We start from the raw sequence: 14,507 nt of genomic DNA, 5'->3' as shown, positions 1-14,507 counted from the left end.
CAGAGTGTGGACCAATCACCTCTGATGATCCTGAGTTCCAGGTTTTCCCAGGCTTTGCAGCAGAGTGTGGACCAATCACCTCTGATGATCCTGAGGTCCAAGTTTTACCAGGCTTTGCAGCAGAGTGTGAACCAGTCACCACTGATGATCCTGAGGTCCAGGTTTTCCCAGGCTTTGCAGCAGAGTGTGAACCAGTCACCACTGATGATCCTGAGGTCCAGGTTTTCCCAGGCTTTTGCAGCAGAGCGTGAACCAGTCACCGCTGATGATCCTGAGGTCCAGGTTTTCCCAGGCTTTGCAGCAGAGTGTGAACCAGTCACCACTGATGATCCTGAGGTCCAGGTTTTCCCAGGCTTTTGCAGCAGAGCGTGAACCAGTCACCGCTGATGATCCTGAGGTCCAGGTTTTCCCAGGCTTTGCAGCAGAGTGTGAACCAGTCACCACTGATGATCCTGAGGTCCAGGTTTTCCCAGGCTTTGCAGCAGAGTGTGAACCAATCACCTCTGATGATCCTGAGGTCCCGGCTGTTCTCGAGTCTGTGCCGGGTGTATTCACAATCCATAAACATGGTTATGGAGACGTGTTCAAACTCAAAGATATAAGCGGACCGACACAGTGTCCCATGAAACAGTACCCTCTCCCTGCTGAGAGTACGACAGACACTCAAAACACCGTCCGGTCATTGTTAAAGAATGGTGCTGTACATAAACAGCAAAAATTCAAAAATAAATTGGTTTGAGGAAGAAGTTTGGAAACAATTGTTATTTAATCTAAAATGTTGCCAGCTTCTGTACTAATAAAAATTAAACAGTAAAATTACAACTGAGAAAAGGATTATGTTTGATTCCCAAAGGATAAGCTTCAGCCTTGAAGGATGTCCGGCAGAAATCCTGTTTGAATTTGGAATCATTTTGAAATTATAAAACATCAGGAGCTTTTACAATGGGTTAAAGTGAAAAATAAACAAACAAAATATATTAATGCCTGGAATCAATGGGAATGTTGGATCTCTGATCTCAAGGTTTTCTGAGCATATTGTTGTGGACAGGAATGTTTATCCAGAGCTCATCAATGAGAGAGGGTGGGAATTAATGAGATGTCTCAGATTGAGTAGAAGTGAGGGAGGATAGGGGAAGAGACAGGAAATCACAGCAGCAAATGAACGTAATTCAATGTAACATCTCAATCCGGTATTAATGTACGTTCTAGTGAAAGGAAAGTGTGAATGAGATGAATAAATTGACAGCATTCTTTTGAAGAAGTTTGTATCTTTGTCAATGATCATTTTTAAAAGGAAACTACATTTGTTATATTACAATCCCAGACCAGACCCCAGCAGTCGCTAGTGTACTGGACCAAAACCCCAATATTTTAGTTTATTTTGTAAGGCTGTGCAAAAAGAATACTTTGCACCAGGCGTGATTGCACAAAGAAATAGGAATTTGGTGTTTTAAAACAAAACTTTATTATTAACACAACATTAAACACTTTAACATCACACCCAAAAATAGCTTCCAATGACCCCGTAAACAACATTACTCAACACAATAAATACCCTTAATTACTATCTCTATTCCCAAGTAAATAACAAGAAAGGAAAACCCTACAGCTCTCAATCCACCCCACATCCCAATGGCACAGAGTAATATTAGTTTTCCAGAACAGATTTGACTCCTGTTAGAACCCCTGCAGACTCTCTTATATAATCCCCACAGTACAGAAAGAGGCCATTCAGCCCAATGAGTCTGCACCAACCCTCTGAAAGAGCACCCTACCTAGCCACACTTGCCCGCCCTATCCCTGTAACCCCACCTGGCCTGAACATCTCTGGACACCAAGGGGCAATTTTTGCGTGGCCATTCCACTGAACCTGCATATCTTTGGACTGTGGGAGGAAACTGTAGCACCTGGTGGAAGCCCACACAGACACGGGGAGAAAGTGAAAACTCCACACGGACAGTCACCCAAGGTCAGAATTGAACCCGGGTCCCTGGCGCTGTGAGACAGCTGTGCTAGCCACCTTGTCAGCCTGGCTGGATGTCTTCTGGCAGGAATTCATCAAAAAGCTGTTTCAAATGGTTTGTTTTCCCTTGTCCTCATACAATTCTGCTCTGCATTAAATACTATTACTCTCCTTTAACTATCTTACAGTGAGAGCAAAATACCTTTCTTGTGGTCCAAATGGTAGCCAGATCTGACCTGAACTCAAAATGCTTTCGCAAAATGTCTGAATACCGTAGCTCCACCCAGCAATGACATCATATCCCAAGCTAAAAACAAATTAACTCCCCAAGCTGAAAACACATTAACTCCCCAGGGATTCCCCCTCGTCAAACAGCATTGCATTACCCCAGGCTGAAAACACATTAACTCCCCAGGGCTTCTCCCGAGTCAAACAACATTGTATTACCCCAGACTGAAAACACATTCCACTGGTTAATTTCACCTCCGGCTCCTAAAACTTTCTGGTCTTGCAAAACAAGATTATTTTTATAAACGTGACTACAGCAGTCAGACACACTGTAACCCTAGCTGTTAACCCTTAAATTGCCAAATACTGAAAATCTAATATATCTAAAATCCTGCATTTGTTACAGTGAGCCTGGCCACTGCCCAAGAGACTGGGACCATTCAGAGGGAGATAGAATATAGGAATTAGGAGCAGAGGCAGGCAATTCAGCACTTTGAGCCTGCTCCACCATTCAGTCAGATCATGGCTGATTTCTTCCTGGTTTCAAATCCACCTGTCGACATGTTCCTCATATCCCTCTAACCCGTTAAGATAAACAAAGATCTCGAGACAGACACCACCTTGAACTTTTGAGAAGATCACCTGAAAGTCTATGAATGGGTTGTAATCATAGGGAACGTGTGCATGATAATGGGATACCAGTGTGAGTGGACAGATTTATTTATTAGGCGTGGATTAACTAACATGCGGATGTGCATAGTGAGTCTGGGCTGAAGAACAGGTCTCAAGACTTGCTCAGCGAATTGGACACTAGAACATCTCTAATGGTTCCTTCTCTTCCCCAGTGATGAGAAACAATATCTCCAAGCATCCCGTCAAGCACCTTCCCTGTAATCGAGGTCACACTGATGAACCTATCATTCCCTGGCTCTGATTTGGAAAACGGGAACGACGTGAGCTATATTCCAATCTCGGAACAATCCCTGACTCTATTGAGCTTTTGACGATATGGGCAACGGGCTCACAGAGTCAGACAAGGGAGAACTAGAGAGAGTTTTAACCTGTGGGCTAGTGGAAGGGAGGAAAGCAGCAGAGGCAGCTGATCAGATTGTCTCACTCTTACTGACAAAGATGCTCCATGAGCTCCTCACACTTGTTGTTGGAGGTCAGGGTGGAGGAGACTGGGGAGAGGGAGAGACCTTTAAGGAATGACCGTAGTGTGCATTTAACACAAGTCCAATTTATTTCACATTTATATAGAATATTAACTTGGCTGAAGTTTGTTAACACAGAACATACAGTGCAGAAGGAGGCCATTCGGCCCATTGAGTCTGCACCGACCCACTTAAACCCTCACTTCCACCCTATCCCTGTCACCCAATAATCCCTCCTAACCTTTTTTGGTCACTGAGGGCAATTTATCATGGCCAATCTACCTAACCTGTACTTCTTTGGGCTGTGGGAGGAAACCGGAGCATCTGGAGGAAACCCATGCAGACATTGGGAGAAAGTGCAAACTCCACACAGTGACCCAGCAGGGAATCTAACATGGGACCCAGGTGCTGTGAAGCCACAGTGCTAATCACTTGTGCTACTGTGCTTCCATCAGCAGATATTACCGTGCTGCCATCAGCAGATATTACCGTCCTGCCATCAACAGATATTACCATGCTGCCATCAGCAGATATTACCATGCTAACATCAGCAAATATTACCATGCTGCCATCAGCAGATATTACCGTGCTGCCATCAGCAGATATTACCGTGCTGCCATCAGCAGATATTACCATGCTGCCATCAGCAGATATTACTGTGCTAGCATCAGCAGAAACAGAGCACAATGAACATGGTTCATTTCTGGATGTAACTGACAGCAAAATCCAATTACTGTCGTCATTTGTGAATTCGCTGGTGTGCCCGCAGGTTGGATGAATGACTGAATCTCTTCCCACAATCGGAGCAGGTGAACGGTCTCTCTCCCGTGTGAGTGCGCTGGTGTACGGTGAGATGAGCTGATTCTCTGAACCTAGTCCCACAGTGAGAGCACCTGAACGGTCTCTCGTCAGTGTGAACACGTTGATGGGACATCAGATTGGTGGAACTTCTAAAGCACTTCCCACAGTCTGAGCATTTAAAAGGTCTTTCCTCTGTGTGCGCATGTTGATGGCGTATCAGTTCACTGGAACTTTTGTAGCATTTCTCACAGTCCTGGCATTTAAAAGGTTTCTCCTCACTGTGAGTGCGCTGGTGTGCAGTGAGGGTAGACGATGTCTTGAACCTATTCCCACAGTGAGAGCAACTGAACGGTCTCTCGTCAGTGTGAACACGTTGATGGCGCATCAGTTCCGCAGAACTTTTGTAGCATTTCCCACAGTCTGGACATTTAAATGGCCTCTCAGTTGTGTGAGCTTGCTGGTGTCTCAGCAGGATGGATGACTGATTGAATCCCTTCCCACACTGGGAGCAGATGAAAGGTCTCTCATTAGTATGAACTCGCTGGTGTCTCAGCACGCTAGAAGAGTGAGAGAACCACTTCCCACAGTGGGAGCAGGTGAATGGCCTCTCCCCAGTGTGAGTGCGCTGGTGTACAGCGAGGTCATTCGATTGCCTGAACGCTGTCCCACAGTGAGAACACTTGAACGGTCTCTCATCAGTGTGAGTGCGCTGGTGTTTGGTGAGGGCGAAAGATGTCTTGAACCCACTCTCACAGTGAGAGCACCTGAACGGTCTCTCGTCAGTGTGGACACGTTGATGGGACATCAGTTCCCCAGAACTTTTATAGCACTTGCCGCAATCTGGACATTTAAAGGGTCTGTCGTCGGTGTGAACCCGCTGGTGTGCCAGCAGGTTAGATGACCTTGAGAATCCCTTCCCACACTCGGAGCAGGTGAATGGCTTCTTCCCAGAGTAAACTCGCTGGTGTCCCAGCAGGTTGGAAGAGTGAGAGATTCTGTTCCCAGACTCAGAGCAGGTGAATAGCCTCTCCGCAGTGTGAACTCGCTGGTGTCTCAGCATGTTGGATGACTGAGTGAATCCTTTCCCACAGTCGGAGCAGGTGAATGGTTTCTTCCCCGTGTGAATGCGGCAATGCTTTTCAAGATGAGATGGAGATTGGAATCCCTTCCTACACACTCCACATTTCCACAGTTTCTTCACAGTGTGACTGCGCTTGTGTATCAACAGGTCAGATGATTGTCTGAATCCTCGTCCACACACGGAACACGTGTACAGTTCTTCTCCACTGGGAATGATTCCTTTATCTCCCATGTTCAAAATCCAATAATATTCCGGTCCCTATAAAATGGGCAACTGTCTAATCCTGATGTGATGTTTAGGTCCAGTTTCCCAACTGCAAATCTCCTCTTCTAATATCCTGTGGAATTGATATAAAACAGAAAAAGGGAGTGAGAGAACCCACAAAAACACAAAGGCAGGTTGTAAAATTGAGCTGAATGAATCTGGTCATTTGTGGGGCCGACACTGGGAAAAAGTGACCATGAAAACTGGATTATCATAAAAAACCCAACTGGTTCACTAATGTCTTTCAGGGAAGAAAATCTGCCACACAGTCTTGGCCCACACAGGATTCTGGCCAATATGTGGGAGAAGAGGACAAGAGAGAGAAGGGGCAGTGTGTAAGAACCAATGGGCAAAAGAGAGGGATTTTATTTATCTCTTGAGAGAATTTTGACAAACCCTCAATCTAACCACCCAGAGGATCAGGGTATCAGGTGTATGTGGAAACCATCACCTCTAGTTTTTCTCCAACTCACACACCATCCTGATTCTGTGATATCCAGTACTGGATGAGCAGACATTTCCTCCAAATAAATATTGGGAAGTCCAAAGCCATTGTCATCAGACCCATCTACAAAGTCCATACCCTCACCAATGACTCCATTTCGCTCCCTGGTAACTGAGTCTGAACCAGACTGTTCAGTCATGGCAAAATATTTCAACCCAAACTGAGCTACCAGCCACATATCTACATTATCACTATTTTCATCTCAGTAACATCGCTCAACTCTATCTGAATCTCAGCTCATTTGCTGCCGAGATTGTCACCCATTCTTCTGATACCTCGGGACTGAACTCTCCTAATGACTCATAGTCGTCTCCCACTACGGCTGTCAGTCAAGCAGAGAAATTCACAATATTTCCTCTGGCTGTCTGGTCCAGGATGACTGCTCATACTCCCTGTTGCACATTTCCCGTAGTCATCAGCAGTCTCTCGATTTGAGGATGATGTCTACTCAGGGTCTGTGTTTTTGCCATGGGTCTTCATGTGACTGCACAGACCTGCATTTTTTTGGACACATGGGGCAGGACATCCGAAGAGGGAGTGGGAGTCACAGAGCAGGATTTGCTTCATGCTAAATTGACCCTTAGTACCCAAAGGTAACGTGGGCCTTGGTAGAGTGGTCTTTCAGATAGTCGGTGCAGACTCGATGGGCCGAATAGCCTCCTTCTGCACTGTAGGGACTCTATGATGTGATTACAATGATCTCACTTTCGCGCGATATGATTACCTCCCCATTCATTGAAAACATTGCCCCGTACAAAGATGGTGACTGCACATGCGTCCTCCTGCAGATTGCCCCGATTAAAGATGGTGGTCTTTAAAACGGGCAGGTGAGGACCAGCTCGGTTCAAATGGGAGACTGGGAAGACTTTTTCCGAAGTTTGTGCTTGCACAACATGTATACAAAAATACTCCACACACCTGGCAGATCAATCGGTGACTGCTTTCCGCAATTTTCTGTTTACCGGTCGCGGACCGAAGAAAAAACCGTCAACATTACCACATCACCATAACCGGAACTGCACCTGCGTCACTCACAGCCCGGCTCCGCCCCCTCATTCAATCCGATTGGTTGGAGGACCAGCCTCTCCCGCTCGGTCCTCCAGACCCGCCCCCTCTTTCTATTGGCCCAAAGCTTTATCAACCACACCCCTGGCATTGTAATGTGGAGCATGCACAGTGAGGCGCATGTCCAGGGATAGACTCTTCTTTGTCTCATCTTCAGGCGGATAAGCGGAGGCAGCGTTAAGAGCAGTGAGTGGGAGGGGAGGCTTCACAAACACCCAGAGTGTTCCAGTGAACTGACTGTGGAGAGAGCTTTACCCAGTTACACAGGCTCACATCATTCACTGCAGGGAGAAATTAAACGGCTGTTTGTGTGTGGACAAAGCTTCAACCGGGAGAAACATGCGGACACCCTTACCATGGAGAAACTGTGGAAATGTACGGACTGTCGAAAAGGATTCAGTTACCCATCACAATTGAAGGTTCATCGTCACAGTCACACTGGGGATAGACCGTTCACCTGCTCCATTTGTGGGAAGGGATTCACCTATTCATACAACCTTCTGACACACCAGCGAGTTCACACTGAGGAGAGGCCATTCACTTGCCCTGTGTGTGGGAAGGGATTCACTCGGTCATCCCACATTGTGACTCACCAACTTGTTCACACTGATAAACGACCGTTTACATGTCCTGACTGTGAGAAGAGTTTTAAATGTAAAAAGGATCTGCTGACACATCAACGTATTCACACTGGGGAAGAGACCGTTCTCCTGCTCCCTGTGTGGGAAAGGATTCATTCAGTCATCCCACCTGCAGACACATCAACGTGTTCACTCTGATCACAAACTTCTTTGTCTCATCTTCAGGCGGATAAGCGGAGGCAGCGTTAAGAGCAGTGAGTGGGAGGGGAGGCTTCACAAACACCCAGTGGAGGCCTCAACACCCCCATTAACAAACTGGCGGCACCGCCTCAACACCCAACACAACGGCAGCTGCCGCTTTCTCCCGGTGCCAGGCCCCAGTGGACAAATGTGGCTTCAGGAAGGAAATGCAGCAATGGATTTGTTCAGGAGAAATTATCTTTAACTCACTTTACTGATCCTGGAGCAGGAGGAGAGAATGGGGGCAATTTCTATCCTGCACTCACACTGATGTAACGTAGATGGTCGAATTTAAATTCAGTGAATAATCTGAAATTCAAAACTCCATTCCGTATTAATGACCTTGAAACCATTGTGGTGAGTTTGTGGGAAGGGGAAACTGGGACTGGGATTTGCAGCTTTGGGAAATGAGAGAAACAATTACTCCCCAGGGACGAGAATTATCTGTTCTGAATTTCTGACCTGTGTAAACTGATTTTACAGGGTTACAAGGAATGGATTGACAGACTGGAAGCTCAAATCAATCATTACATCAAGATCTGATAGTCACTCAATTGATCAGGATCTGAATGTCATCAACTTTTGAATGTGGAAGGATAAATGTTTGTTCTGTCTGTGGGAAAATATTTCAACCATCAGTGTGACTGGAAAAGCACAAAGACACACACACCCGAGTGAGAGTGTTCCAGTGAACTGACTGTGGAAAGAGCTTTAACCAGTTACTCAGCCTGAAAAACATCACACCCTGACAGTGAGGATAAACTGTACACGTGTCCTGTGTGTGGAAGAAGCTTCAACTGATCGTCCAAAATGGAGAGACACAAGGACGCCAGCACCATTGAGAAACTGGAAATGTGGGGTTTGTGGGAAGGGATTCAGTTACCCTTCTGAACTGGAAACTCATCACCGCAGTCACACTGGGGAGAGACCATTCACCTGTTCCGAGTGTGGAAAGGGATTCACTCGACTAACACATCTAACTGCACACCAACTTGTTCACTCTGACATGAGACCTTTCAAATGTTCCGATTGTGAGAAGAGCTTTAAAAACAAATTTAATCTTCTGACACACCAGCGAGTTCACACTGGGGAGAGGCCGTTCACTTGCTCCGAGTGTGGGAAGGAATTTGCTCAGTTATCCAGCCTTCTGATACACCAGAGAATGCACACTGGAGAGAAACCATTCACCTGTCCTGAGTGTGGGGTGACGTTCGCTCAGTTATGCAAACTGTTGGATCATCAGCGGGTTCACACTGGGGAGAGACCATTCACCTGCTGTGTGTGTGGCAAGGGATTCGCTCAGTCATCCACCCTGCTGAGATTTCACTTTCTCAACACTGACACTTTAGATCAAATCCCAATTGTTCTCTTCTCTTGTAGCTGGTGTGTGGAGAAGATCATGTTCACTGTAGATCTGTCAGCACAGAAACTGCACTGTGCTTCTGGACACACTCAGTCTGCACGTCAATGAATCTTTTAAACATGACTTTAGTGAAGGTCTTCTCAGCATTGTTAAGGAGTGAGATGGCCCTGCAGATGTTGCAGTCTCCACTGTCACTGCTGTTTTTGAAAATGTGATGATTTTTGCGTCACACATTTTCTATGAAATGGATTCTACCTCCCAAGAGACGGCTGTGGTAAGGAAGGTGTGATATTCTATGGAACTTTCTGTGTGTGAGCAGTTCAGCTGGAATTCCAACTTTGCCGGGTGCCTTTCTGCTTGCTCCGTAACCAAGGGCCTTTTCCAGCTCAAGTGATGAGGGTTCCTTGTCCAACTCAACCAGGACAGGAAGCTGCAAGAGAGTCAAACAGAGACTGGGAGGTGTCCGTCTCACAGGGGTACAGCTCACAGTCATGTTCAACCCAACGGGACATCTGTTTACTTCTGGCAGTGAGAACTTCACCATCTGCTGATTTCAGGTGGGCAACCTTGGTGAAAGCAGAAACAAGTGATGTCTTGATCCCATCAAACACAGTAGATTTCAGAGGCAATTCACATTTTGTGATGTAGACTGATCCAGCGATTATTTCACACATTCTCCCTGTCTTTTACAGAACTAACTTGGCTACTTTCACGAGATGGTGTTCTAGCTCAGGCATTTTTGTGACCCGCGGGTGGGGGAGTCACGGAGCCGTCCGTCGCGGCACTCCCGATTGTGCAAATTTGTGGGCAACAGCCGCAGCAGCCGGCTTTCAACAATGCCAGCTGCGAGCGGCCTTCAAAAAGGCCGCGACCATATAAAAAAAAGAGACCACACTGCCCATGCGTCACTGCCCATGCGTCCCCGCTCATCGGTACGCAAGCGGAGAAGTTTGCTCACGTGCACCGATAAGCAGGCACACACATGCAGTGCGCCTGCATTTTTAAAAATATGGTCACGGCCTTTTTGAAGGCCGCTCACAGCCAACATTGTTAAAAGCCGGCTGCTGCGGCTTTTGCCCATGCATTTGTGCAATCGGAGTCACAGAAGATTTAAAAAAAAAAATTCTATGTAATCTTCCTGCCTGAAGGGAGGTAGAGAGCAGGTCACGCCCCCCGAATGCCGACCTCACGTGCTTTGGACCCGATTGAGAGTCCTCCATTTTGTCAGCAGCAAACAAGGTAAGAGAAATGGTGGGTCGCGAAGGTCGGCCGGCGTGGGTCCCTAAGGTTGGCCGGTTGGTAAAAATGGGTCCCTGGAAAAAATGTTTGAAAAACACTGTTCTGGCTGTTAGGTTTAAGTTGTACATCAGGTCAGCTTTACTTTTTGCTTCAATGACAGATGTCATCTCTGTTAAGTGGCTCTCAAACCAGTCTGTATTGAAAGTCAGAGAGACCTAAGTATACAGGTCCACAGGTCACTGAAAGGGGCAACATAGGTGGAGAAGGTAGTCAAGAAGGCATACGGCATGCTTGCCTTCATTGGCCGGGGCATTGAGTATAAAAATTGGCAAGTCATGTTGCAGCTGTATAGAACCTTAGTTAGGCCACACTTGGGAGTATAGTGTTCAATTCTGGTCACCACACTACCAGAAGGATGTGGAGACTTTAGAGAGGGCGCAGAAGAGATTTACCAGAATGTTGCCTGGTATGGAGGGCGTTAGCTATGAGGAGCGGTTGAATAAACTTGGTTTGTTCTCACTGGAACGACGGGGGTTGAGGGGCGACCTGATAGAGGTTTACAAAATTATGAGGGGCACAGACAGAGTGGATAGTCAGAGGCTTTTCCCCAGGGTAGAGGGGTCAATTACTAGGGGGCATAGGTTTAAGGTGCGAGGAGCAAGGTTTAGAGTAGATGTACGAGGCAAGTTTTTTTACACAGAGGATAGTGGGTGCCTGGAACTCGCTACCGGAGGAGGTGGTGGAAGCAGGGACGATAGTGACATTTAAGGGGCATCTTGACAAATACATGAATAGGATGGGAATAGAGGGATACGGACCCAGGAAGTGTAGAAGATTGTAGTTTAGTCGGGCAGCATGGTCGGCACAGGCTTGGAGGGCCGAAGGGCCTGTTCCTGTGCTGTACTTTTCTTTGTTCTTTGTTCCACCGTTATCAAATGTTGCTGCTGCTGTGTCAGAAATGATTCAACTCCGTGACTTCCAAACTTCATCAATAACAATGTTGATGTTCAGTGATTATGTACATTTTCACAGTGCCTGTAAAATATTTAACTGTTTTGTTTTGTTTCCTTCACAATTTAATTTCCTAATGGACATAACACTGAAGAAGTCAGTAAGAATTGTCAGGAAAGATTAACCTGCAGATTGGAGATGTTGATCAGTGGAACCGTTCAGACACGGATTTGCATCAAAGATCAATTTAGGATTGAAGTACAAGTTCATAATTGTACTGTAAAGGTGTTCCTGTTGAGAGTTCTTGAATTAAGGAGAAAAATCACAGGCGCTGCTTTTAAAACGGGGCATTTTTAAAATCAGTGACATCTCCAGAATATTAAACTGCAGCCAGTTATAGGGATTGTTAACATCAGCAGAATCAAACCAGATATTGTCAGACTATCAATCCTGGATGTGAGTAGCAGCAGCAAAACAGCAGATTCCAGTCCCTGCACTCACTTGTGAACTCGCTGGTGTCTCAGCAGGTGTTGGGACTGAGTGAATCTCCTCTCACACACAGAACAGATGAATGGCCTTTCCCCAGTGTGAAAGCGTCAATGGGTTTCCAGCCGGGATGAAGAACTGAATCCTTTCCCCCAGTCCTCACATTTCCACGGTTTCTCCATGGCGCCCGTTTCCTCGTATCTCTCCAGTTTGGACAATCAGTTGAAGCTTTGTACACACACACAGCACGAGTACGCTGCTTTCCCTTTGCAAATCGTGCGATGATTTTAACAGGCGGTTTAACTGTTTAAAGCTCTTTGTACAGTCAGTGTACTGGAACACTCACTCCAGTGTGTGTCTTGATGCTTTTCCAGTCACAGATGTTATAAATGGTGTCGCACTGACAGAACACACAAACATGTCTCCTTCGGAATTCAATTTCTGATATTGAGGCCGTGGTGACTCAGTGACTTTGTCAGACCATGCAGTTCGAGCTTCCTGTTTGTAAATCCACCAAATCTATTACCCTGGAAAAGGAGTTTACAAAACTTGAGAAATTTTGAACATATAATTCTATTTTCCATGAAAGATATTTTCTTCATTTGTACCTGTAAAGCAGTAAATCCTAATCCCATGCACTCTCGCACCTCCCTTGCTGGATGCAAATCCCAGTGATTAACAGTCCCATATTTTACTGAATGTATTTGTGTCCTCTGTCCCAGGCTGCATGCTGCCTGGATGTTGTCTGTCATATAAATTGGACCTTTCTCAATGCACAGACCCATGTTCCTTACTGTTTCTGTGTTCCAACAGCTCTGGCAGACACTTACCCGAGGCGGCCTGGTCCCAGCTCTGGCAGAACGCCAGCCTTTCAGTGCAGGCTGTACCTTAATTTTCACCATGAGAGTTGGTCAGCCCGGCAAACCCTGCACACCACCTTCACAATTCTTTTCCTTACAGCTCACCCCCTCCCTCCCCTCTGGCTGGGTTCAGTTCTCAAACCCCTCTGTGCAAAGTGAGAATAAAATCATTTTTCCTCCTGGTCACTGGGACCCTGAAGCCCCGCCCACTCTATGTCCCTTTACCAAGATGGCTGCACTTGAAGCCACCAATCCCCCGGACCTGGAAATCCAGGGGCGGCAGGTTCTTATTGGAGGTTTGGGGCCTCCAGCGGGTGTTTGTGAATCCTACCTGCCCACCTGCAAGGGTTCCCTTCCTTGCCAGAGATCAGAGTCCTCATTGATTTGAGTGCAAAGTGTAAGCTCTTATTTCTTGCCCCCCTTCCTCCATCCTCTGATATGAACCATCCTCCAGTGTCTGAAGCAGGATGGTGCCCGTTAACCTGGGCCTGTTCCCGGGAGGGAGGGAGAAGCCCCGCAGCTGCAAACCAGGGAGCTGACAATGATTGTGAAGAGTATGCGGATCCACAAAGTGTTTTCAAATCCTCCCACCCACCGCCTGACGCTGACTCCGCTTCTCCGGGACAAACAAGTGGCGAAATCCATGTCCAGCAGCCGCACTGCGCGTGCTCCGGATCACAATGCCCGGGGGTGATTGAGGGCGACTCCAGACCAATAGAACAGGGGGCGGGACTGGAGGACCGAGCGCGAGCGGCTGATCCTCCAGCCAATCAGAGTGAATGTGGGGCGGGGCTGATCTGGATCTCCCTCATTGGCTGAGACTCTGCATCTTTTGAGTTCTTCCCATTGGCCACGTGGGCGCGGGTTCCAAAATCTCATTTCCTGCCTGAGATGTGTTGACCAATGGGAAGGATTGGAGGACCGGATGGACTCTGGTCCTCCAGCCAATCACACTGCGGGCTTTGTGTGAATGAAGTTTGAGTTTCACATAGACTTAAACTGACTTGCTGGCAGCATTTTGTGCTTGGGACCCGGGTTCAATTCAATGTGGAGTTTGCACATTCTCCCTGTGTCTGCGTGGGTTCCCTCCGTTGTGTTCCAGTTTTCACCCACCATCCAAAGATGTACAGGTTAGGTGGATTGGCTATGCTAAATTGCCCCTTAGTGTCCAAAAAAAGGTTGGGTGGAGTTACTGGGATAGGGTGGAGGCATGGACTTAAGTAGGGTGCTCTTTCCGAGGGCGGTGCAGGCTTGATGGGCCGAATTGCATCCTTCTGCACTGTAAATTCCATGATTGTGTTGGACTTTCGCTCTCCGTCTGATCCGATGGGTCTGTCTGGGGGTATTTCCCTGGTACAGTCTATGTGTTTGGGTATTTTAGGGAACAGGTAGAACTTCTTTGTTTGTACCTGTTGTTTTTGGTTAATGTTTCTGGAGTCTTTGAGTTCTTCCGGTCCATCTCCAATTCTACTTCCTGTCTCAGGTATATGGGTCTATGTCGCTTGGTGTTGTGATTTGTATTCTCTGTCTGTCTCCAGCAGGTATTGTTGTCTCTCGATAATGACTGTGCTGCTACCCTTGTCTTCTGGTCTTATGAACATATCCGTGTTGGATCCAAGCTCCCGGATTGTCTGCCTTTCTCTCCGGGTAAGATTCTGTTTGTCTCTTGTATTTCACTGTGACAGGGCACAGACCTGATTGAAGTGATTCAAACATGGGAATTCTG

At 46.9% G+C, this 14,507-nt stretch overlaps 3 protein-coding genes across 4 annotated transcripts in view; 1 reads left to right on the top strand and 2 right to left on the bottom strand.

The window, feature by feature from the left end:
• Window positions 1-14,507, bottom strand: part of LOC140421495 (uncharacterized) — a 395,230-nt gene that overhangs the window by 239,282 nt on the left and 141,441 nt on the right. The window lies entirely within an intron of this gene.
• Window positions 1,442-14,323, bottom strand: LOC140421479 (uncharacterized). 2 transcript variants are annotated; one of them, XM_072506216.1, is made up of 2 exons: window positions 14,191-14,323; window positions 1,442-5,564 (listed from the first exon to the last, which is right to left on the bottom strand). In XM_072506216.1, the coding sequence occupies exon 2, from the start codon at window positions 5,456-5,458 to the stop codon at window positions 4,085-4,087; it is 1,374 nt and encodes a 457-aa protein (XP_072362317.1). In that variant the 5' UTR covers window positions 5,459-5,564; window positions 14,191-14,323; the 3' UTR covers window positions 1,442-4,084. The 2 variants fall into 2 exon arrangements, with proteins under 2 accessions (XP_072362317.1, XP_072362316.1); XM_072506215.1 differs by lacking the exon at window positions 14,191-14,323 and adding an exon at window positions 6,915-7,287.
• The window catches only part of LOC140417793 (uncharacterized), a 58,212-nt gene continuing 58,042 nt past the window's right edge, over window positions 14,338-14,507 (top strand). The window contains exon 1 of the mRNA XM_072501251.1: window positions 14,338-14,428. The gene's annotated coding sequence lies outside the window, so the exon portion shown is untranslated. The remainder of the gene's footprint in view (window positions 14,429-14,507) is intronic.

The sequence above is a fragment of the Scyliorhinus torazame genome, chromosome 5, assembly GCF_047496885.1.
Source record: "Scyliorhinus torazame isolate Kashiwa2021f chromosome 5, sScyTor2.1, whole genome shotgun sequence".
Taxonomy (NCBI): domain Eukaryota; kingdom Metazoa; phylum Chordata; class Chondrichthyes; order Carcharhiniformes; family Scyliorhinidae; genus Scyliorhinus; species Scyliorhinus torazame.
This window is presented reverse-complemented; position numbering and strand designations above follow the sequence as displayed.

Coding starts and splice junctions, on each gene's coding strand:
- LOC140421479 (XM_072506216.1), bottom strand. CDS start 5,458: ATGGGAGATAAAGGAATCATTCCCAGTGGAGAAGAACTGTACACGTGT.